At 39.3% G+C, this 26,633-nt stretch overlaps 1 protein-coding gene across 3 annotated transcripts in view; it reads right to left on the bottom strand.

The window, feature by feature from the left end:
- Positions 1 to 22,984, bottom strand: part of edc4 (enhancer of mRNA decapping 4) — a 112,363-nt gene extending 89,379 nt beyond the window's left edge. For all 3 annotated transcript variants that reach the window (XM_060838175.1, XM_060838176.1, XM_060838177.1), the window contains exons 1-9: positions 22,843 to 22,984; positions 13,420 to 13,576; positions 12,882 to 12,990; positions 8,483 to 8,582; positions 7,902 to 8,088; positions 6,685 to 6,829; positions 6,163 to 6,267; positions 4,377 to 4,486; positions 170 to 253 (exon numbers count right to left, since the gene is read on the bottom strand). In XM_060838175.1, the coding sequence (XP_060694158.1) occupies positions 170 to 253; positions 4,377 to 4,486; positions 6,163 to 6,267; positions 6,685 to 6,829; positions 7,902 to 8,088; positions 8,483 to 8,582; positions 12,882 to 12,990; positions 13,420 to 13,576; positions 22,843 to 22,933 (1,088 nt within the window). In that variant the 5' untranslated portion in view covers positions 22,934 to 22,984. The remainder of the gene's footprint in view (positions 1 to 169; positions 254 to 4,376; positions 4,487 to 6,162; positions 6,268 to 6,684; positions 6,830 to 7,901; positions 8,089 to 8,482; positions 8,583 to 12,881; positions 12,991 to 13,419; positions 13,577 to 22,842) is intronic.
- Between the last annotated feature and the right edge of the window lie 3,649 nt (positions 22,985 to 26,633).

The following is a 26,633-nucleotide window of genomic DNA, read 5'->3' as shown; positions in this document are numbered from 1 at the left end:
GAACAAAATGGGTTTAAAATACTGTACTTTCTTGAAGCCACTAAATTTGAATAGAGAATTGTAAGTTAATGCAGCATCATATTTCTATACACTTGCTCGGAGTACAGAATTGCTGCTGCATCTGTCAAATGGAAAGTAGACATCTATAAATACAAATTTATGAACTTACTCTGGATCTTGCTTTTTGTGATTGTCACAAAAAAGTAGGCATGATAACGGTCGGCCATCATGGGGCTTCCATTCATGAAGACATCTGGCAGAAGGCCCAAACAACAAACCAAAGGATACAAATTAAACAGGAGGTGCATTTCAACTGCATTTCACAAAGTAAAACCATTTAAATGTATTAACATTATATTTCTGAAGCACAAGAGATATTAACAAATAATTTTCATTTTTCTCTCCAGTTTCCATTTAAAACATATCCTGGAGTCATACGTATTAAACACATCTCAACAGTAACATGAAATCAATCCCAACTTTTGATCAGCATTGAGGAATGAGGACAGTATCGCCACAACATCTAGCTAATGAGCTCACTAAAGAAACCTCAGCAAATTAATGCTTGTAAAATGCTGTCTACATAAAGCTTAGCCATAGCTTTCTACATTAAATACTTTCGTGAAAAACTAGCAGCAGAAAAACAAATGCTCCAGTTAAAGAATTTCAAGAAAGTACAAACCTGAAACAAAACTCACATAATCACATTGTATGTTTGAGTAGTGATAAAGGCGATAGTTATATTAACGAGCCATTTCCAATATTAGTTGCATAAGTGATTCCAGTGATGAGAAATTATTTTATTTTATAAATAAAAGTCTGACAACAAGTTAGTTATCCAATCTTGATGAGGGAATTATTTAAATTAAACCTAATCTAATACAAGTGAACCTATTACGGGGAAATCAAATGAGCAGAATTGCACATAGGTTACTGGAAGTGTAAAACAAAAATGTAGCCAATCAAATGCTATCTATTTCAATAATACGGTATCAAATTAAATCAAGTCACAAAGAAAACTCTTAATATGCAAAATGCAATTTCAACACTACACAACTGTTGGTAAAAGCCCAGCTATTTTGCACTACCAGAAGACCAAGAATTGCAACAAGCAAACATGCAGATGAAAAGCAATGCTTATATTTCACCTTTATCTGGAAATTTGAGTGTATTAGAGATTAATTGTAAATTGCACACAAAAGAAGCTAGAACGATCACTGGAAAAATGTGAATACAATCTAATGTTGAACTAAACTATACCAGGTCTAGAGAGAGGCAGAAGCTGAAAATGTGTTGCTGGAAAAGCGCAGCAAGGTCAGGCAGCATCCAAGGAGCAGGAGAATTGACGTTTCGGGCATGAGCCCTTCTTCAGGCAGGCTCATGCCCGAAACGTTGATCCTCCTGCCCCTTGGATGTTGCCCGACCTGCTGCGCTTTTCCAGCAACACATTTTCAGCTCTGATCTCCAGCATCTGCAGTCCTCACTTTTCCTAGAGAGACAGAATCACACCATGATGTCACAGTTAATTTAATAGTTTATCGAGAAGTTTCTCTAAGTTATTTTTCAAAAAACCTGACAGTTAACAGTTTTAACTGCTACTACTTTGACAAAACTGAGCTAAAACTTGTTGATACAATATACTGCAGGCTGCCTGAACTAAATGATTTAGTCTGTATTGTTATTCATCCCACAATTGAAACCAGAGTTCTTAAAAGAGTATCCATGCTGCACTCAGATCCAAAGCATATTGTTAAAACTAAACTTTAAGGAATCATTTAGGAGTACAGAATTCATGTCTTTCTGAAAAATAATAGACACTTTGTCAAAGCTTATTGTCATGCACTCATCAGGATAATTTGCAAGAATTCACGAGGAAAACCACCTTTAATACATGAGAGGAGATGGCTGATTCATTGGCAAGTGGATTCTAAATTAGATGCTATCATGGACAATGCATCCATTAATGTTGATTGACAGTTAACTACCAGATTTTAATAAAGTTTTAAATCAGGCAAGTTGACGCCAATTGTTCAAGGCATCATGCTGAGCAATCATTTCTTATTTTACATTGCCCAAACTCATGAAATGTCTTCCGACAGCCATGCTTGGTCCTGGAAAGGACCCCAACTACCTTAGGCTATCCTAGAAGTCTAAGGAACTTTAAAGGTTTGAGCAATTATTGAAGCTATTTCAAGCTGCTACTAGCAACAGCAACACAAATGGTGTGCACCATTAACAGGATGCTGCATTCTGCTTATGACACAAAAAAGTACCATGGCATGTGAATTCAGTGCCAGCGTGTTACCATGCATGTCGGATGCATATACCACAGAAGGAGCAAACATAGCAAATAATGTATGCCTTCAGCTGATCAGAATAAGGTACTGATTGCACCCAATCAAACCTGTGCTTGCAAAATGCATACTAGCGTCCAATAATAAACCTAATTCTGCAGTTGGACATTTGCTGAATCAGCCTTTGATTTAAGGAAGAATTTCACTGACAACCAATTCAGGGTTGTTAGTCAGGTTCAGAGTGACACACATGCATTCATTGAAAGCTATATATTAATATACAGGACCCTACTTTTTGCAGACAGAAACATGCACATGCCTGTTTCAATGAATTTTCGTGCAAAGGCAAACCATCAAAAGTGAGCGAAGGGCAAGGAGAGCAGGAAGGGGCGAATTTGAGCTGGAGTTGAAAGACGAAATCAAGCAATATATCTCCCGAGGTGCGCATTTCTCTCTAAAGGAACCAGTCTGCTTGAATGAGATTTTCTCATCAACCTGCTCAGAGTCATGACAGTTTTGAAGCAAGTGGGATTTGAACCCAGGCTTCATGGCTCAGAGGTAGGAACGCTACCAATGCCCCACAAGCTTCCCACCCCATCCCACCCCAGGCACGCTCTGGTCTTTTTAAAAATCAACCTGTTCAGGGATGAAGCAAGTCGGATTTTAATATGAACCTTCTCAACTAGAGATAGGAGCACTATGACTTCACAAGAGCCCTCCAGGTTAGTTTGAGAGATAGTGATATTTTCATAATTAACCTGCTCAGACGCTATTACACACCTCTAAAGAAGGTAGGACTTGAACCAGGTTCAGAGATAGGGACACTACCATTATACTATTACAGTCCCCAGATCAGCTTTAATTTTCTTTTTTTAAATCCTGAATGAATTTATTTTTAAAAGTGATCTGTGCAAACATGTTGTAACACATTTCTGGAGCAGAAAGATGTTGGACCTCAGCTCCAGGCCTAAAGGGAGGGACACTACCACTGCACCACTACAGTTCCTTTTTTTTCTAAACAATCTGTTCAGCAATGTTATTACACACTTGTGCAGCAGATGGGACTAGAATTCGAGTCCAGTGATGGAGACATTACCACAGTGCCAAAAAAAAGGGAATGGATCTGGGCGAGCTACTCTTCGGAGAGTCAGCGTGGACTTGTTTGACTGAAGAGCCTATTCCCACATGGTAGGGATTCTATGGACCTTCCAGTCCATAAAATCCCTACCGGGTGAATGACCAGCTGGGCAGGTCATTGCTTGTTACCAAGGAAGGTCATACTCAACAAGCTCCACGGTAAATTAATTAGTGATTTCCCATGGGCCTACAATAACAATTCACCAATTCAGGACATGCTCTGACCATGAGAGTTGATCTGCTTAGTTTAAATTTAAACAAAACCTGCTTGTTAACTGTTAATCAGCATTAATGGATGTATTCTCCATGGGAACACCTCTACCATTCAGAGTGCATTTGTCAACTAAACAGAACTCTCCTCTCATGCAGTATATTTCTTTTCATCTTGAATTGTGATCCTTGCAAATTACTCTGCTAAGTGCAAGCCAAAGGTTTGACAAAAGGTGTCTTTTTTAAAACCAAAACTCAAATACATTTTACTAAGATACAGACATTATAGCAAACAAATGAAGGCTGAGCATTCTTCAATAAAAAAAAAACAGATTATCAATATCAAGTAACTTTGAACAATGCTCTGCTTGTAATTTTCCTCGGTAGCTGAGGCATCATTTCACTCAATAGGATCAAAGGATTTTTCATGTCATAACTATGCTGACATATTTTTCTCAAGTTTGATTGGCATTTTACACACCAAGAGGCACTAGAAATATTAAAAACAAGTCAAAGAACATGATTTGTCACTATTAAACCTCAATCAATTTAAATCAATTAAATATGAACAAATGCATTTATTCAAACAGTAGACCTTTCTTTTTGTGTAACTTGTCCTTTAATTATTTATCAGTTTGTGTTTCTTTTTAAAAAGCCGAAGTTATATTAGCTGAATCTTTTAAAAGAAAACATGATCAGCTATCACTATCTTTAGCCAAAATTATACATCAGTACCTTGGTTGATCTTGCCCTTCTATGTAGATCTGCCAGAACTTTACATAACCATCATGGCTCGCAGTTGCAAGTACTGTTCCATCTGGAGATAACGCACCTTCACTGATCCGCTGAAACGAAACACTATTTAGAATTGTTTAACTAGATATTCATGACAATTTCCAAGTCTTAGTACAATATGGAAACTCAAAACCATTGACACAAATATCATTGTTAATGACACAAAGATAAGCAACATTGGGAGGATACAAACACATGGTTTGGGCGGCACGGTGGCACAGTGGCTAGCACTGCTGCCTCACAGCGCCTGAGACCCGGGTTCAATTCCCGACTCAGGCGACAGACTGTGTGGAGTTTGCACATTCTCCCCGTGTCTGCGTGGGTTTCCTCCGGGAGCTCCGGTTTCCTCCCACAGTCCAAAGATGTGCGGGTCAGGTGAATGGGCCATGCGAAATTGCCCTTAGTCTAAGGTAAGGGGTAAATGTACGGGTATGGGTGGGTTGCGCTTCGGCGGGTCGGTGTGGACTTGTTGGGCCGAAGGGCCTGTTTCCACCCTGTAAGTAATCTAATCTAATCTAATGGTAAAAGACAGGACTAAGCTATTCAGTCCCTTGATCCTTCTCTGCCATTTTATGGGATCATGGCTAATGTGACTGTGGCCTCTACATTCCAAACTATCCTTCTATCCTTTGACTCCCTTGTCATTTAAGAAACTATCAAACTCAACCTTGAAAAAATGAAAGTTGAGAGTGTGGTGCTCGAAACACAGCAGATCAGGTAGCATCCGAGGAGCAGAGGAATCGACGTTTCGGACATAAGCCCTTCATCAGGATAAAGGGCTTATGCCCGAAACGTTGGTTTTCCTGCTCCTTCAATGCTGCCTGACCTGTTATGCTTTTCCAGCAACCACACTCTCCACTCTGATCTCCAGCATCTGCAGTCCTCACTTTCTCCTTAAAAAAGTTAAAACCTTCATCATGAACAGAAGTAAAACTACATCAATTAGATTGTTAGATTTAAAATATGAAATTGATAGACTTCTGATAACGAGAGATAGGTGAGTATATGGAGCCCAATGGCAAATCTGCCACATCTCATTAAATAGAAGAGTATTAATGTCCCTACTTCAGTGCAACAAAAGACTGGACAATCAGACATTTGGGTAAAAAATGAGGTCTGCAGATGCTGGAGATCACAGCTGCAAATGTGTTGCTGGTCAAAGCACAGCAGGCCAGGCAGCATCTCAGGAATAGAGAATTCGACGTTTCGAGCATAAGCCCTTGTCTGTTTCCATGCTGTACATCTCTAGGACTCTATGACTCTAAACCAAGAAATCATTCCATGAAAATTTGTATCTGTAAAATCAGAAATTTCTCAGCACTATAAAAGTATTATATACAAGCAAGTAGCCTTGTTACAAGGAACTTGGAAATTGCTCAAGTTCCAAGAGCAAACCATCTGAGACTTACTTTATTGCAACTAGTTCCAACTATTCAACACAATCCAGGAAATGTCATTTATGAAGCTTGGCAAACAAGGTTTGACATCTTTCAAATCAATGTGTGATAATATATACAAATAAATACAATTAAAAAGTACTCCATTTAGTTGCCAGCCTTTTCTTGCTTTTGTAAGCAGACTTGCTACTGCTGAGCATGTGACAAATGTGATTAGTCATAATTAAGTCAAGAGAAACTCAAATCATGTAGTATAACAAAATTTAAACAAGCAACAGATAAAGCACAGGTTTAATTTAGGTTTTGATTTCATTTAAATCTATACTTACTGCTGTGTGCCCTTTCACAATAATAAAGCCTTCTTTTATATCAGTTGCTTCAATGGGCCAAACATTATTACTGTTTCGTAGAATATCCAGATCCCAGACTTCAGCCTGCATGAAGTTACAACCAGTAAACACAAAACCTCAAAGAAATTAAACTTAATTGACCAAGTCAAATAATAATAATGGAGTTCTCCCAACAGCTCAAATGGTTAAATACATTTTATGGCAAGACACGAAAACATTAAGATCACTCCTTTGGGTCTCATCTATTTCGACATCATTAAAACTTTCTTTCCTTAGTAACCATTAACAAAATAACCCAAATCACTAAAACGTAATACCAAACTGAAGCTGAGATAGCAGGTAATAAAGAATTGTTTTATCGTTTCACCTTGATTAACCAAAAGATTTATGCTCCAGATTCAAAACCATTAGTGTGCAGAGAGATTCGACAGTTTTTTTGGTTACAAAAGGTAACAGTAAAATCCTAATATTGATAATTTCACAATATTCCATTCATCTTACCCTATCTTCATGTAAAACAGCAAGTGTTTGATTTCCTTCATCATTTTCATCATTTTCCTCAGGAATAAAAGGGCACCAGATAACCCTCCTGTTTGCATTTAAAGGTGTTCCCTCTGGTCTCTTGATGTGCACTATGAGTTTTTCCCTGAACATTTAAGTATAGGAATTGCTTTATTTACTTCAGTATGTCATTTTTAAAATTAATAACCTATTAATTATATTATTAACTTTATATTCAATGCATAGCAAACAAAAATCTGAATTTCACAGAAGATATTCTAAACTCATTAAGATATACAACAGAGACCATTTGGCATTTTGTGCATTCCCTCAAGTAAAACTGTCCAACTAATCTGAGCTGCCTGCTATTTTTTCTCTCAAGAAAATATGCAATTCACTTAAACATTACTGTTGAATTTGCTTCCTCCAATCTTTCAAGCAGTGCTTTCTAGAATTTAAGACACTCCATAAATTACTTTCTCAAGTTACCTAGATGCTTGATCAATCAACTGTGCCTTCTGTTTACATTGTTTTCCTCATAGTTCACATGAACCATGACAGGACAAAAGTAGGGCACATGGATATGAGCCAGGATAGAAAGATCACCCCAAGAAAGATCATCTGGCAGAGAAAACTAGAAATCAGAGGATAGAGAGAGAGAAGCTTGAAGATCAAAAAGTCAAAGCTCCAAGTGCATTCTACCTGACCACAAGTGCATAGTTTGCACAAGTCTTTAAACCATCGCCTGAGTTTGTTGCTATGGTTTCGATAATAAGCTTGCTGTGATTTTATTTCATTAGTCTCATAACTGAATATTTGATGGACCTTCTCAAACACCTTGTTAAAATCCATCTGGACGACATCAAATTTACCAAACTCCATTAATACTCTCCATCACCTTAAGAGAAACAAATCTATGCTGTCTTTCACTAATCTGCGCTATTCTTAATAATTATTATTGTTCAGGTATCTATCCTCAAAATAGAATAATTCAACCACATCTTCACGCATTTGATCAAAATTTCATGAGTTTGCATATATTCTATGCACAATAACGAAGCTTCCTCGCGGTCACAGAATCCTTCTCCCAAACTTATCTACCTGCAATTTATTACTTAAGTAACTTTATAAGATAGTAATAATAATGAACTTTAGAACAACATATGGCAGATATATCTGTATTTTAATCAAGACTTTCATTGTCTACAAAAGGATACTGTATTTTCCCATTTTCTTCATTCAGTTGCCAGACAAATAGGTTGCCTGCTTCATCAACGCATGCCAGTTGATTGGAATTGAGATGTGCAAAACCCAAATCAGCAACTCCCTCAGTAAATCCTTTCAGCAAAGTTCGTTCAGCCATTCCAACACTCAATACTCGTACCATGCCAACACCATTAGCCCCTGGGCAGAGGAAAATAATGTTTAGTTTCTATGTAAATGTATAAATCAAAGTTGTCGAACCATATACTATGAATTAATACTGAACGTTTTTAAAAATTAACTTTGCACAGTCATTAAACTTAAAAGTTATTCAATGCATAAAGCAAATTACTTTAAATTTATGTATAACTAAAATTATACATAGATTCAAAAATATTAACTTTAGGATCTTTCCAAGATGTCTCACTGTTACTCTAATATTTAAATATTCAATAATTGTTAAAAACTGCAGCATGGAGTACCAAAGGAACGCTTGATCACACACTCCCAAATATTCCAACTAAAATACAGAGCTTATGACATGCAGTTTCAGAAATTGTACATTGTTCATTTGCTAGATATAAATCGTTCTCACCTCTGATGACATATGCCAAGTACTGATTTGACACTGCTATGAGGTTGCCATAGTAGTATTTCTGCTCCCATTCATACTTTGCCACAGGTTGTATTTTTACCTAAAATATAGAACACTGGTTTGTCAGTCTGTTACAATTATCTTCCAAACTTAATTCTGTTTATCTCAACTTGCCAGCCTTCCAATATTTCTTGCCCTGTTTTCACCCACCACCACAAAACTCATTACTCTTCTATCTCTTCAGTCATCAATCTGACAAATACGATGCCCTTCAACAAAACCTTAGGCTAAAAATGCACGGGCTTGATTAAGTTGATCTTATAGTAGGAAAAGAAGTTCATTCACAATCCTGCAATATATTACAATTTGACCAAATGTTTGTTTTTCATCAATAATTTAAAGGAGATGAAACATAAACTCTTGTTGGCTATAACACGATTTGTGAATTGCAGACTTCTTTTTTTGTAAAGTGAACTCCTGTTTGCTGTTTCGCAATTCTATCTCCCATATTATCAGCTGGCTGTGATCTACTCTGCTCATGCATCTATTGCAACAGGTTGGTGTCCATATGTCTGTATGCTTTGCTTTTATCTGCAACTAAGACGCGGGAAGCGAACATGGGAATATTTTGCTGGGATGCTTACTGGGATCATGCATGGAGTTGTGGGGGTGGGTCAGAAGAACGGGAACAGGAAGAGAGAGAGAGAGAGACAAGAGCGAAAGTAAATACAAATACAGCAATGTCTGATGAATGCTGCAGAGTAAGCAGGGCCTTTTGTTAAGCAGAGATTTAGTTGCTTACTATCTGAAGCTTCAACACACGGTGAATTCAACAACTGGGCGGCACCATGGCTCAGTGGTTAGCACTGTTGCCTCACAGTGCCAGGGACCTGGGTTTGATTCCTGCCTCAGGCAACTGTGTGGAGTTTGCACATTTCACGCAACCACCCCCCCCATGTCTGCATGGGTTTCCTCTGGGTGCTCCTCTTTCCTCCCACAATTCAAAGATGTATAGGTCAGGTGAATTGGCCATGCTAAATTGCGTTTAGATTAGATTAGCCTCCCTACAGCGTGGTAACAGGCCCTTCGGCCCAACTAGCCTACACCGACCCTCCGAAGAGTAACCCACCCAGACCCATTCCCCCTAAATAATGCGCCTAACTCTATGGGCAATTTAGCATGACCAATTCACCTAACCTGCACATCTTTGGGAGGAAACCGGCGCATCCGGAAGAAACCCACACAGACATAGGGTTAGGGGTAATTTTTCAGGGGTAAATATAGGGTAGGAGAATGGGTCTGGGTAGGTTACTCTTTGGAGGGTCGGCCAAATAGCCTGTTTCCACACTGCAGGGAATTTAATCTAATTTTACAAGAGACTGTGTGTGTGTGTGTTGGTTTTTGGTGGTGGGGGTGGGGGGGTGAGGTGTGAAACACAAGCAGGTCACTAGCGACCCTCATCTCTCCCCACCCATTCCCAAGTTATGCCTGATCCAAGTTCACCCAGTCACCTTTTGAAATGTAGGGGGAAGATCTGAGAGGTTCATTCTCTCTGAAACCAAGACCTATCAAAACCTCTAGCCATTCAGAACATCCCAGCACTTTATCCAGCCTCTCAAAAAAGATTTTATTCATATCAAAAGAAACTTGCAGTTCACAATGTCTAATGGGAGGCAGCCGGGTTCTGGATAAACTCCACTCCATGAAGAACCAGTATTGTAACACCGCATTGGGAAATTTTGCTTGTAACAGCTTGGCATTTCTGTAACTGACCAGAAATGAACACGTTCGCTAAACTGGAGTCCCCAACCCTGATTTTCCCAAAGGCCTCATCACTTCTATTGCGCAATTTTCTACCACACAATGTTGCGCAGGAATGCAACTACTGCATTATAGGAGAACTACCTGCAATTCACATGTTGGTTTAGATACTCTATTTGCCTGAGCACTTCCCTAAACTTCAGATCAAAAATAAAAACACTAATTAAACAAGATTGTGCAAATTAAAAAAAAGATTTTACTAAATAAGAGATCCCAATCAATTTCCACAGCAAAATGCCTTTGAATTCAATCACAACTTCTTCCAACTTCATTTTAATGCTTAAATGAATACTTTCCTAAAGCAGACCCTCCAGTTTAAGTTGCAGCATGAGCAGGGTAATTCACATTCAGTGGTGCTCACAGTGGAATCGCAATTAACAATGGCATGCAATAAAGCACTAACTCTCAATCTCTGCAGATGTATCAAATTGTGATCAGACATCAAGATAAAGATTTTAATATTTGACTTCAATTTGTTTTTAACCAACACATTGTTATTACTTGCTTTCAAACTACATAGAATAATAAAAAGATTGAATTATATCAAGAGTGCTGAATTGAGGTAAAATTAATATTTCTTTTTTGGATGATTGCATTGAAGTTACTAAAATTTAAGCATTACATGGATCTGATTGTTTGAGACCCGTATTGATGGCAAACAATATAATTTGTCAAAAAAATGTTTTATTCCAGTATTCTAATCTCAAATCATCATATATAATAGAATATAAATGATGATATCTGAGCCTCAAAGAAAATCCTTCCAGAGTCATAACCATAGAGGTCCACAGCATGGAAAAACACCCTCCCACCCAACTTGCCCATGCTGTCCAGCTTTCACAATTAAATTAATTCCACTTGCCTGTGTTTGGTCCATATCTATCCCATCTATGAACCTGTCTAAATGTTCTGAAATAACAAAACTGTGCTTGCTTCACAACTACCTCTGGCAGTCTGTCCCAAACAAATATATGGCACTTTGGAATGTGAATCATGCGCTTGTACATAATGGAGCCTTGGCAATGATCAAAGGACTATCCTGCCTTCTCCATTCCATGCATGCTCAAGGAAGTCCCCAGTTGAACAGCCATTATGACACTGAAAAGAGTGATCCATTAGGGTAGCAAATGGAGGAAAAAAAAATTCATGATCCAGGCAGCAATCCAGATCAACAGTCATTGTTGATGTCTCAAAGAACAATTATGGTCGGGACTCATACCTTGCATATCCAAGACTTATTCCACTCACCACATATTCCTTCAATGGCTTACTGAGGTACACATCCAAACATTGAACAATGAACATTTGATACCTCATACATCTGTGAAACTATCACTGTATTCTAACAGATGAAAGGCTTAACAGACAATCAATTTTTCAATGTATAATCTCAGTTACATCACACTGCAAATTTTTGCTATAAATTCTGTGTTACGATCGAGCCCTCCACAATCACCTGATGAAGGAGCGTCGCTCCGAAAGCCAGTGTGCTTCCAATTAAACCTGTTGGACTATAACCTGGTGTTGTGTGACTTTTAACTTTATACATCTGCAGTTTGGATATTATTCTTCACAGCTGCCTCTTGACCTCATTGGTAATATAGGATCTGAACACACCCCATACTTATGCAACTATCGTTTGCAGGGTCCACAAGAACACCTGTTCTATACATTATCAATTCCACAACTTCACTTCATCTATCCAGCAGCTGTCACAGACAAGTACAGAAGTTCCTCGAGAACTCTATTTTAAAATTTTTTTTTATATCAAATGTCTTAAACATTCTGCCTCCTGCCACATCTGGTTATGTCTAGCGGTTTTCACAAGAAATATTTTTGAACCTTTCCACTCCACACCCTAGTAGTTGGGCATTTAATCCGTATGGCCGACATGGGTTAACAGGTATGTTATTTTGTCACTGTGTGCATGAAGAATTATCAAATTTTAGCATTAAGGCTTATTGAGTTTGGTCTTTCATTGCAAAACTAGACTCTATACTAATAAACCACTGCTCTAAAATCTTTGCTGGATTCGGGGTTTGATTTGACCCATTTAAATGCAAATATATCTATTGCATTTGCGGTGATGAAACCATTCTGACGATTTAAGGACTCATGACGATACATGTTTCGCAAAATCAGACCAGTGGCTGGTCCTTGTTCTCATGGTGCACTTGGTCTTGAGCATCTTTTAGAGAGGATTGCTTCATCCACTCCTGCATCAGTTTCTCACCAACACCAAATTCCCCCATCGCAGCAATTATTTGAGGAGGGAGCAAAAGTTAACTTGGAAGCAATTTCATACTTCAATCTTTTTGCTGGAGAACTCATTGCTGTTTGTCATTCTTCAAGCATGGTTTGCTCCGAATGAGCACATCTTAAGACTCACATAGATCATTTTGGTGTTGTTGCCTGCATGTTCCCATGCATCAGCTTCGAGGTCAAATAAAAATGCTTTTCTGAGGTGAAAAACTGAGATCAACTCCAAATGCAAACATACAATTTTGTAACAGCAAACATTAACATAAGTATATGCCTAATTAATATATTTAATTAGAAATTTTTAGTACATTGTTACCTTGTTGCTACCCCTGGCCTTATTACTGATGCTCGAATCATTGCTTGCCACAATTTCCACTTCTTTGGCAGTTATAACACAATTTGAACTGTCATCACCTGTAAGGTATCTGGAGAAAGACAATCAAAATATCATGTAGGCCAGTATCCTTTAAAAAAAGATCACATTGCTCATTGGTGCAGTACACTGAATTATACATTAAGAAAATTCTCCACAGATTGGCAGAATTTCCATTCGGATTTGAGATTGGCTATCTCACATTAATGATGGCAGATCACAGAAAGGGCAATATCTTTCCTGAATAGGAAGTGGCAAAGTACTGGAATCCAAATATGCACTTGTATACCTGAGAAGTCACCATTAAAAGGTCAAATAAAGGTCTTTACTGCATCCCATTTGTAGAGTTTTGTCTCTCATTTTCTGGGGCAAGGGCAAGAGATGTAGTTAGGAATAAAGCGAGTTAATTTAGAAGATACTTCTTCCAAACAGAAAATTACACATTTCACAACTTTGTTTTAAAAAGTAGTACAATTCATACATTTCCTGATTTTGCTGTAGGTTCAGCTTGTCCAAATTCGCACTATTTGATTCTCTGAGAATGGGCCCATCTCCAGCTGCAATTGGATCTGGAACCAGCAAACCATTCAATTCTCCATTGTACGATGCAGATTTCTTCTGCTTATCAATTGTTGACTCTATAATAGAAGGGATTACATTAAATGATCAAAACTCTGTTCCACAAAGCAAAGAAAGCTGCAGTTTCTTAAAACTGGCAACTCTGCCTTGAATTAAGATGGTTATAGCTACAGCATGGAACTAAATACGAATGTATAAACAGTTTTGAAAAAGCATTTTATTAGTACAAATTATAAAAGCATAGCTATGGCAACATAATTACACTCTGAAAATAACACACGGCAAGAACAAAACTCAGTTATACAGTGTACAGCATGGAAAGAGACGGTTCAGTCCATGTTGACCAGATATCCTAAATTAATCTAGTTCCATTTGCCAGCATTTAGCCAATATCCCTCTAAACCCTTCCTATTCATATACGTATCCAGATGCCTTTTAAATGTTGTAATTATACCAGCGCCCACCACTTCCTCTGGCAGTCAAGCCACACACATACCACTCTCTGCATGAAAACTTTGTCCCTTAGATCCCTTTTAAATCTTTCCCCTCTCATCTTAAACCTACGTGCTCTAGATTTGAATTCCCCCAACTCTGGGTAAAAGACTTTGGTAAATCACCCTATTCTCATGACATTATAAACTTCAAGAAGGTTAGCCTCCAATGCTCCAGGGAAAATACCCCCAGCTTATTCAGCCTCACCCTATTGCTCAAATGCTCCAACCCTGGCAACATCCTTGTAAATCTTTTCTGAAAACTCATTTAGGGCTAACTAATGTTCAACAAGCAATCCAACAACACAAATAATTTCAGTGTGTCAAGTTGGATGGGGGAAGAGGAACAAGTGAATTTCATGAATATACACATGGAAGGAGACAATGTTAACAAGGAGAAGCATGTACATCACAAAGAATAAACAGCAAGATAACTCCACAACAGACTCCTAGAAGTACAGCACAGAGAGGAGAGAGATGTCATTGCTCCAAGTAAGCTCTGAATTATAAAGCATGTAGGAGTCAATCAAACAGGAGAATTTCATGAAAACAAGAGGAGCATTGCAGGACAGTGCTACAAGTCAGTCAAGTGAAAAGCAGCTGACAGGTCAAAGACTAAACTATGGGGATAATGCATCAGTCATGAGATATCATTTATTGTAACTGCCCTCGTCCAATGTTAAGGATAGAAGGAAATATTCATAAGACACTGGAAACATGAAAAAGATTTCCAACAGGAAAAGGCAATTACAGATAAAAGCGCCAGCTTGCAAAGCATGCTTCTTGAAATTCTTGCAATGCTTCTTTGAGAACAAGATGCCAGTTTTAGGAAGATATACAATAACTGAGGAAAATGAACTACTGACAATGCTAGCAACAAGAGGAAGGAACAGTTGTCAACAACTAAATGGGAATAATAGTATTGAAGACATCGGTCAGAAGGGAACTGCAGCAGCAGATAATGACAGCTAGATGGAACATGGAGAATTGGCAAAACAATATGAAGAGTTAGAACTGGTACAGGAGATGGTTACAGGGAGACAGAAAAGATCGTGGGATAACCATCAAATTAATCTTGAAGAAAAAGAACTCTGTAAGCTATTTCACATGATATAAAAGGCGTAGGTGGTGAACAGAGGTATAGACTTCAGAAACAATTTGTTTTTGAGTACAGCCTGAAATAATTTAGTTTGATCCTTGAGCAGAATGATTTAGGTTTTATAACATCCTGCACCTTGCTTAAGCTACTCCATCTGGTCACATTTATCAAATCCATCTGTCTATATCTAATATGCTTATTTGAGCACATCAAATTTCTTACACTTGTTCTCATCCCTGCTTTTAAGTTCTTGTTGTTACTATTGTCAAATTGGATTGATTTCTTCAGATAGTCTGAACAGTTCTGCTCTTCTGTCGCAAACCCCCCCATATATATGAGCTAAATATGTTCATGTCAGTAGCTTTTTAATTTGAAGTTGCAGATAAGGAGCCAAAGCCAGGTGAACAGCTATCAAAATGTTCGAGAAGCTCTGGCAAGTCGAAGGACTCAGTAACAGCTAAGAATGCTGTTTAGAAGATCAAAATTTGCTGAGGCAAGCACTTTCCAGGGACTGGAAGAAGAGGAAAGACAAAGTAGTGACCAGAAATGACCTCAACAATAATTAAAATTGATACAAAACAAAGATTAATATTCCTCAAAATAATACCACAGGTCCAAAGGTTACACTATGAGAAATAATTACATAAACTAGGCTTGCTTACCTAGAGATATATAAGATTCATGGATGATTTGATAGAAAGTTTTATTTAGGAATTTTTAGAATTAGAGAAGGGAAACATTTTCCATAATGAATCTCTTGGACAAGGGGACATAACCTTAAAAATCAGTAATGGGCCATTCAAAGGACTCTAGAAATGTAGAAAACCTGACCAAAAAAAAAAGGTGGTAGCTCAATTGAAAATCTAAGATCAACAGCTTCGTCTTCACTATGGGAAATAAATAACTTTTATTCATTCATGACATATGGGTGTAGCTGGTTTGGTCAGCATTTATTGCCTTTCCCCAATTGCCCAAGTGGTGAGTCGTCTGTTTGGAATTGAAGTCCAAGGGTGGAGTGACTTCCTTTGCTGGGAACAAGGGAGGTCCTGGATGTTGACCCAGCAACAGTAAAGGAATTGCAACATACCTCCAAGTCAGCATGGTGTTTGGCTTGAACAGGAACTTGAAGATTGCGGTTTTCCTTGGTATCGCCTGGCCTTATTCTTCTAAGTCATGTGTCTGGAAGGTGCTGTCAAAGGAGCTTTGGAGAGTTACTACAGTGCATCTTGAGCAGGTGGTACACTCTGCTGCCACTGTGAGTTGGTTGCAAAGAGAATAAATGGGGCTGCTCAAGCAGACTGCTTTGTCCTAGATAGTACCTATCTTCTTGATATGTCACAAAGTGGGGTTGATGCAATTCAGACATAAATTTGCCATGACAGCAATGAATGATAGGAAGGCTTGGAGGCTGTAGTACCTATTCCTGTTGTTTTTTTAACTTCCTGTTAAGTGAGCAAATGCAGAAGGGGAGAAAAGTCTAGGCACGCCAGGTGAGGGGAAATGATATCACCAAGGTGAGTACTGATTAGCCAAGGAATCAACATGATGCGTGCTCTGTCCGGAGACATGAAAGAAGAAATCTGAACAAGGATGATGTTTTCACACGAGGACAAAGTGTTAGAACGGCAGAGTTGAACATTACAAGTGCGGAGGAGATCATATGACAGGAGAGCTTTTATATGAAAAGGGTTATAATCTGCAAGCCAAAATTTCCAGCCAACTCAGGATATCAGCAGTCAACTCAGGATATCAGTAGTCTAACATATTGGACAGGACTGACCACATTTGCAACATTTTGGAAGGTAATGCTGCTACAGTGAGTAGACTGTTTGGCCAAGTAAAGAGATCCGATAGATTCTAATCCTAGCTTCTTAATGGGACCATCTGGATCCAGAATATTCCTCTAATCATCTCACAATTTAAGATTTAGAAAGCTAAACATAAATGACGCTGAATAGTCTGAAGATCTGGAGAAATTCTTCCCTATGGACAGGAACAAACTCATTATTACCATTGTCCAAAAAAAACAAGTTTCAGATAGGTTAAAACATCCCATATATTGCAAGGGTCCAGGGATCTCCCTTCAATAAACTAACTCCCCACAAAAGAGACAACAGGATTCACAAGTTAGAAAGAGAGAAGATTTAGACATAACATAAACCCTAAATTATATATAAATTAATTCAAGAACTGAGCATTCAATTCACATTTGTAAGACAGGCCAATTGCATTAATAATTCTAGGAAAAAAATAAAAATAAGGATGCGTTTCTACAAAGAATTAAGTTATTGAATCCAAATATTGCCATATTTACGTTAGATATCCAATTATTAAAAGAAAATTACTGCATTATACAAAGGATGTCACCACATTATAGGAAGGGTGTAAAAGCTTTGGAAAGAGTTGAGGAGATTTATCAGGATACTGTCTGGTATGGAAGGAAGAACTTACGAGGAAAGGCTGAGGGAACTGAGGCTGTATTCATTGGAGAGAAGAGAGGTTGACAGGTGGCTTAATCAAGACGTATAAGATAATTAGAGGGTTAAGATAGAGTGGACAGTGAGAGCCTTTTTCTTTGATGGTGAAGGCCAAGACAAGGGGACATAGATTGAAATTACGGGGTGTTAGATTTAGGACAGATGTCAGGGGTAGTTTCTCAGAGAGTAGTAGGGGCATTGAATAGCCTGCCTGCAACAGTAGTAGACTCGCCGCTGTCAAGGACATTTAAGTGGGCATTAGACATAGATAATGCTGTAGGTTAGACGGGCATCAAATTAATTTCTCAGGTCGACGCAACATCGAGGGCAGAGTAGTATCCGAGCTCCAAACAAGTCTGCCCCTCTTTAGCTCCCAAATAAAGTTACATAACTGCTTATTACCAAGTGAGGTCCTTCTCCCTCGGATTTCTAAGCAAGTCGGTATAGTTGTAAAATGAGGGACTTGTGGTGTCACTTTTCAATATTAATTTGTGTTGAGTTTAAAGAATTATCTCTAACACCTTGAGATTGGTTAGTTGTACAGTCAGAAGTGCACAGCACGGAAACAGACTCTTCGGTCCAACTCGTCCATGCCGACCAGATATCCCGACCCAATCTAGTCCCATTTAACAGCACCTCGCCCATATCCCTCTGAACCTGTCCTATTCATAAACCCAGGTGCCTTTTAAATGTTGCAATTGTACCAGCCACCTCCACTTCCTCTGGCAGCTCATTCCATACAATCACCATACTGTGTGAAAAAGGTGCCCATTACAATCCTTTTATATCTTTCCCCTCTCATCCTAAACCTATGCCCTCTCATTCTGGATTCCCCCACCCCAGGGAAAAGACTTTGTCTGTTTATCCTATCCACGCCCCTCATGATTTTATAAATCTCTACGAGGTCACCTCTCAGCCTTCAACGCTCCAGGGAAAGTAGCCCCAGCCTGTTCAGCCTCTCCCCATAACTCAAATCCTCCAATCCTAGCAACATCCTTGAAAATCTTTTCTGAATCCTTTCAAGTTTCACAACATCGTTCCGGTAGGAGGAACACCAGAACTGCACACAATATTCCAACAGTGGCCTAACCAACGTTCTGTGCAGCCGCAACATGACCTCCCAACTCCTGTACTCAATACTCTGACCAATAAAGGAAAGCATACCAAACGCCTTCTTCACTCTCCTATCTACCTGCGACTCCACTTTCAAGGAGCTATGAACCTGCTGTCAAAGGTCTCTTTGTTCAACGACACTCCCTAGGACCTTACTATTAAGTGAATAAGTCCTGCTATGATTTGCTTTCCCAAAATGCAGCACCGCATTTATCTAAATTAAACTCCATCTGCTAGTCCTCAGCCCATTGGCACATCTGATCAAGATCCTATTGTAATCTGAGGTAACCTTCTTCACTGGCCACTACACTTCCAATTTTGGTGTCATCTGCAAACTTACGAACTATAGCTCCTAAGTTTATATCCAAATCATTCATATAAAATGATTGAAAGAAATGGATCCAGCACCGATCCTTGTAGCACTGCACTGATCACAGGCCTCCGGGCTGAAAAACAACCCTCTGTCATCCCGTTCCCCCTTAATCGAAGCAAAATGCTCAGAGACACAGTATAGTTTTACCTCCTTCATTTTTGTTCTGTGTCCTGGAGGGAGAGATAATGGACACCCATGTACACAGGGACATGAGTTCTCGATCTTCCCTGGAATAGCAATTTCTTACTGGATTATATAGTCATTTTACAGGGAGGAGCACCAAGATAAGGCGACAAATATTTTGATTAGGTGACCTTTACAGTCAGCGAGCATCAATAGTAAAGATTAAGCCATCTGCTGTTACACAATGAATAACTGGCTTCACATAATGAATACTTTTCACCTTGTTAAACTGACCTCACATACTGAATGCTTCAAATATAAGTGGATCTACATAATGACTGCTTTCCCACTTTGGTCACCATTACCCTTGCCTCCAGCACCCTAATGTTAACTGCAAGTTCTTATCTGAACTCAGTCATGCTCAGCTGAACCTCTTGTTTCACAAAACTCAGAATGTAACTCTTTCCCTGCCTGCTTATACTCTATACACATTCTCACCTCCACCAACACCCTATCTTCTACCTTTGAGCCAATTCTATATCCAAATGGCTAGCTCTCCTTCTATTTCATGAGATCTAACCTTGCTAACCAGTCTCCCATGGGGAACCTTGTCAAACGCCTTACTGAAGTCCATATAGATTAAATTTACTGCTCTGCCCTCATCAATCCTCTTTGTTACTTCTTCAAAAAATTCAATCAAGTTTGTGAGATATGATTTCCCATGCAGAAAGCCATGTTGACTATCCCGAATCAGTCCTTGCCTTTCCAAACACGTGTAAATCCTGTCCCTCAGGATTCCCTGCAACAACGTGCCCACTAGCAACGTCAGGCTCACCAGTTTATAGTTCTCTGGCTTGTCCTTACCACCTTTCTTAAATAAAAGGTACCATGTTAGCCAACCTCCAATCTTCTTTCTCCTCACCTGTGACTATCGATGACACAAATATCTCAGCAAGGTGTCCAATAAAATTAGTTTACCATAGCATAAAAACAATATCGAATATTACACCATTGTAGCGTTCTTAACTGTTATAAAAACTTATTTCATCAATATTTTATCCTGTGCTAACCTTCGTGACATTAGCAGTGAAATCACCCCGTCATAAGTATGTCCTATCATTTTACAATGAGGTAATCTTTTCATTTAGGGGCCCATGTTCGTCCACATTTCAGAGCTTAAACTTATCCAGAAAATTGACTTTTTAACATAAGTATTTAGCTCTCTGATTTTAACCTCATGTCTAGATTCCTTTAGAAATGCTTTGGGAAATTCAGTCCTTGATTGTGGAACGTCAGCCAAAAAGGTGCATTCATTAATTTGGTCAATGTTCTGGGAAAGGTGGTGACTTATAGAATCCTTACAGTATGGAAGCTGGCCATTTGGTCCATCAAGTCCACAATGACCCACTAACGAGCATCCCCCCCGATTCCCCCCCTACTCTATCCGTGTAATTCTGCATTTCCCCTGGCTAAGCCATCTAACCTACAGCTCCCTGGACGCTATGGGCAATTTAGAATGGTCAATCTACTTCATCCACACATCTTTGCACTGTGGAGGAAACTGGAGTACTTAGAGGACAGCCACGCAGACACAGTGATGAACAAATTCCACACAGACAGTTACAAGAGGGTAGAATCAAACCCAGATTCCTAGCGCTGTGAGGCAGCAGTGCTAACCACTGAGCTATTGTGGCATGATGGCAGGGGTTCAGAACAGTCGTTACAGTCAGGAGGGACTGAAGTCATAAATGTTAGCAGCACATGTTGTTGGGAGCTAGCCAGAGACGCCAAAATGAAAAGTTTTATTCAGATACAGCCAGAATAAAAAAACGTAGTCACTGTTATAATGCAGGAAACACAACAGCCAGTGTGTGCTCAGCAAAATGCTATTAAGAGTAATGTGATATCAACAAGATAATCCAGTTACACTAGAGACAGCAATATTTTAAACTAACATTATTTTCACCCATCCGAATGCATGGACTGATGCAGAATGAAACATAGTATAATAACAGACACAACAGCCTATCTTATTCCACTCTTATCAGGAAAGGGGCAGATAGGTTAGAAATCCAAGCCCTAATTTTACCTTCAATGCATTTGGAAGTGGACTCATGCATGTGATTAATCTAAAAGTATAAATAAATGTTTCATATAGAAGAGTTAGAAAGGTGCTCCATTAAATCTGCAGCTTCCTGACAAATCTCAAAATTTGAATAGAATTTGACAACACTTCAGGAAAAGAGAGGTTCATATATTTGACCATGCTATCAATACCAGACTGGCTGGCATGCAAGCTCCAGTTTTTGAAATAAATTGCGAACTGAAGGTTTATCCTCAACTCTCCAGAAAGCAGAGATAGGTACCACAACCACATGCATACCTTTATGGTTAGGTATGCTCAGTGGTCTTGATGTGGAGGTGCCGGTGTTGGACTAGGGTGGGCAAAGTTAAAAATCACACTACACCAGTTTATAGTTCAACAGATTTATTTGGAAGTATAAGCTTTCAGAGTGCTGCTCCTTTGTCAGGTAGCTCATGGAGTAGGATCATTGGGCACAGAATTTATAGGTAAAGATCAGTGTCATGCAATTAAAATGATATATTGAACAAATCTCAATTGCTGTTGAGTCTTTCATCTTTTAGAATGGGCTGTAGGCTTTGATTCATTAATATGTAATTCCCAGAACTTCTTGCAAGTCACATTCCCAAGATAACTCAAGGTTTTATTTTTTTTAAAAAGTGACATCTCAGTTCACACAATTCATTAAAGGTTTGAGGTTAGAGTCTGTATATATTTCAATCTTGAGTCAGAGTGCTTCAATGGAATACACATAACTGAAACTGTACCATTATAATAGAATGGACAAAAAGAGATTCAGAAGATAACTTAAAGCGTCAATTCAGATTACAAAGTACAAGTATAGATCTCTTTAAAGCAGACCAAATAATTAAGCAATAACTAGTTTCTTAGCTCTTTTACAAAAAAAAGCCAACTAGAAGGAATGCCAACATGTTGACTGTCAGCACATTCACATCTTAACTTCAGAACCAACCATCAAAACAATCAGCCAAGAAATTCCTGCCAACACATTGGACTGTTATAAATGTTGTTAATCAAGGAAACAAAATTGAAAGAGGACTGCCTGACTAAGAAAACATACTCAATAAAAGCACAAATTGCTTCCAAAGGAGGGTCACTGGTCACGAAACATCAACTCTGCGTTCTCTTCACGGATGCTGCTAGACCTGTTGGATTTCTCCATCAATTTTGTTTTTTGTTTCAGATTTCCAGCAACCACCGGTCTTCGATTTTTTTTAAAATATTCGGTCAATACTTGGCATCAGCAAAGACACCACCCTCTGGACTCACTTGCAGCCATCCCCAGCAAACGGACAAGGGGCAGGCAGCAGGTTCCCGACTCTGGAGGGAACCATTTCACAGGAACTAATCCCCGGGTGGGGAAGAGCAGGGTCCTCAAGGGACAGCCAGCCTATGGTGGAGATCCCGGTGACCGAGGCCTGGACTCCGGTTTAAAGCGATTCGCTCCGCCCACCCTCCGGGGCTCCCGGGGTAACCCCCTCCCGGCCCGAGTCTCCGGGGCCTCACGCAGCCGTGAAACAAAGCGGCCCGGGGATCTATCCTTACCGGAGACCCGGTCCAGCTTCAGCATATCCCGGAGGTGTTGAGTGGCGTTCTCGATATCCATCTTAGAAGCCGGGCTCGGTGGCGACGCCATTGCGGCGGCGACGGCGGCCCAAAAACCAGAGAGATGCGCACGCAGCCACCCCGCCAAACCGTCGGCAGTGCCACAGCTGAACAGGTCCCTTCCGGTGTAACCACAAACTCTCCCCTCGACCACCGAACCCCAGCACAACAGGCCATCCTGCAGCAATACTATGCTCCTCATAATTAAATACCGTTAAACGTCTTAAATCCTTATAATGTACAAAAGGGGAAAGGAAGAACAAAATTAATTTATTACGTTAACACTCATTTCTCTCCACAGGTGCTGCCAGACTTGCTGAGATGTGAGATTTCCAGCAATTTCTGTTTTTGTTTCAGATTTTCAGCTTCCACACTTGTTTCTCTTCTGTCCAGTGCAAGACAATATAAAATATAAATAGAGGAAATGTTCTAATGTTGGATCTTTAAAATTTACACCCCTGTATCGCGTTCGTAAGTGTAAGCACTTTTAAGTGGGACATTTGTAAATCGAGAAAACCCTGTAGATACATTCCAATAAATAATAAAAAAAGATTCTAAGGTACCTGCCATCTGTGATTAACTTTAACAAAGATCGTAACAAACTGTAAGAAAAGACAAATAATTCTGCTATGGTAGGCGGCTAGTCAGAAGATTGGACAGAACATTTTAAACAAGCAAATAATTACTGAAAGATTAATAAGGGGGGGGGAGAAAGCAGATTATGAAACTTAACCAAAAATATCAAAAGATAGAAGCTTCTTCAGATATTTAAAGAGTTAACAAAGCAAAAAGAAGTAGTCAATTAAATAATTGACGCATTCGTTTTAATTTTCCAAAACTCATTAGATTCAGCGAAGATTCCTTTAGATCGAAAAATAAGTAGTGTAACTCTTATTAAAAAGGGAGGGAGGCAGAAAGCAGGAAACGACAGGCCAATTAACTTAATGTCTATGTATGGAAAATGTTTAAAGCTATTATTAAAGATGGTCCAATAGGACACATGGATAAATTCAAGGTAATCAGGAAGAGACAACAAGGCTTTTTCAAAGGTAAATCATGTTTCACTAGTTTAATGGCATCCTTTGAAGAAGTAACTGAGAATCAAAGTCATTCAGATATCCAGCACAGAAACAGATCCTTTGGCCCAGTTTATCCATACCAACCAGATATCCTAAGTTGATCTAGTCTCATTTACTAGCATTTTGAGAATATCCTTCCAAACCCTACCTATTCATGTACTGATCCAGATATCTTTTAAATCTTTTAATTGTACACACCTCACGTGGCAGCTCATTTCATACACACACCAATCTCTGCATGACAAAGTTGCCCCTTAGGTCTGTGGGAAATAGATAAAGTAGTGTTACTTCTGCAATCATAATTACTTATGCAAAGTAAATGCTCTTATACCAGTGTATAATTGTTTCAACCAAGAGTTGAGTCAACAAGAATGAAAACTATGTGGAGGAAATATATAATTGTTTTTGTATTAGCTAAAATGTGCATACAAGAATGAAGCGTGCCTGCAAACAATGGTAGATGTTACAGACAAATAGATAAGGTGCTGTGAGGATGTAGATTAAGCCAGATATGCTTGTACAGTTATAAGCATCTGTTTCCTACTTTTGCAAAAACACAAAAACAAACCCCAATTAAAAAGTCATAAGGATCAATATGGTTGGGGAAAGGGAGGAAATGTGACAGGTGGAGGAAGTAGACAACAGGGAAGAAGGATATACCTAACAATGGGCCACAGCAGGATGTGGTGAAATGGCCGAGTAAATCTTGTACTTTGTTATGCACAAGGCCAGTTAAGGCAAGAGATGAACAATAGTAATGGGCACCGGGTTCGGAGTAGTGAATCCTATATGATACGTACTTGCTCAACTCTGTGTGCCTTACTTCAGGCACCACGCTTGCAAGCGGATAATAAACATACTGATTGCTTCAGATCTTGTCTCGGACTGAAATTATTGAAGTGAGTGAGCTTTGTTTCTCACAGGTCCATTTTAAATCTTTCCTCTCTCAACTTAAACCTATGGGCTCCCACACCTGGGGAAAAGACCTTGTCCATTTTTCCTAACCATACCTCTCATGATGTTATAAACCTCTGGAAGGTCACCCCTCAGCCTCCGATGCTCCAGGGGAAAAAACCACAGCCTATTCAAAAATGTTGCCACGTTTGGTGGATGTGAGCAATAAGGAGAGGCTGAATAGGCTTGGGCTGTTTTCCCCTGGAGTGTCGAAGACTGAGGAGGGTGACCTTACAGAGGTTTATAAAATCATGAGGGGCATAGTCAGGGTAAAGAGACAAAGTCTTTTTCCTGGGTGGGGTTGTCCAGAACTAGAGGGCATAGATAGGTTCAGGGTGAGAGGGGAAAGATATAAAAGGCACCTAAGGAGCAACTTTTTCATACAGAGGGTGGTGCATGTATGGAATGAGCTGCCAGAGGAAATGGTGGAGGCTAGCAGTTACAGCATCTGGATGGGTATATGAATAGGAAGGGTTGAAAGGGATATAGGCCAAGTGCTGGCAAATGGGACTAGATTAAGTTAGAATGTCTGGTCGGCATGAATGAGTTGGACTGAAGGGTCTGTTTCTGTGCTGTATACCTCTATGACTCTATTCAGCCTCTCCTTATATCTCAAACCCAATAATCCCAGTAATATCATTATGAATCTTTTCTGAAGCCTTTCAAGTTTAATATCTTTCCTCCCACAGGGAGACCAGAACTATTGCCACAGAAGGCTGTGGAGGCCAGGTCAGTGAGTATGTTTAAGACTGAGATAGATAGGTTTGAGTATCAAGGGGATCAAGGGTTACAGGGAGAAAGCAGGAGAACGAGGTTGAGAAACTTATTAGCCATAATTGAATGGCGGAGCAGACTCAATGGGCTGAATGGCCTAAATTCTGCTCCTATGTCTTCCAGTCTTATAACTGAACACAGCCTCATCAACGTCTTCTATAGCCGCAACATGAAATCCGTACTTCTATACTCAGTGCCCTGACCAATGAAGGCAAGCCTGCCAAATGCCTTCTTCACCACCCTGTCTACCCACGACTTCACTTTCAAGGAACTATGCATCTGCACCCCTCTGTCTCTTCATTCATCTCTTGTGCTGTAAGTAAAGGGAATTAGTGGATGAACCTCGATAATACAGCTTTCGATTATCTGACAAGATCGCAAGGTTCCAATGCTTAAATAAACAATGATACCCGGTATTCGATTATCTGGAATTTGATTAACCGAAAGAAATACTCGCCGTCCATGTCCGTCGGATATTTAGACATCAAAAAGGCACTTGATAAGGTGCCAAATCAAAGGTTATTGTGGAAAATAAATGCTCATGATGCAGAAGTTAACACAATGGCATGGGTAAAAGATTGGGTTACTAACAGGAAAGAGAGGAGGAATATGAGGTCTTTTTCAAGCTGGTGGGATGTCACAAGTAGTGTGGTACAGAGAGATGGCACTACACTTTATAATTTATATAAATGATTTGGGTGGGGGAGGAGGGAGGAGGATTGCACAGAAAAGTGGAAACAGATCCCAGAGAAAGTTACAAAGAGATTTTCATTGTCAGCAAGGGAAAAAGAAAAGATAGGTGATAGTGAGGACTATGAGTTTGTGAAAATAGGTTGGCTGTGCTGAAAGCAATGCATGTCCAGACAGGTCATGGGGTTTGAAGGTAGGTCATAGATAAGGGCAGAGGTGTTAAAGTTCTAAAAT

Source organism: Hemiscyllium ocellatum, chromosome 17, assembly GCF_020745735.1.
Source record: "Hemiscyllium ocellatum isolate sHemOce1 chromosome 17, sHemOce1.pat.X.cur, whole genome shotgun sequence".
NCBI lineage: Eukaryota > Metazoa > Chordata > Chondrichthyes > Orectolobiformes > Hemiscylliidae > Hemiscyllium > Hemiscyllium ocellatum.
Note: the sequence above shows the minus strand (reverse complement) of the source record. Positions and strands in the feature narration are given on the sequence as shown.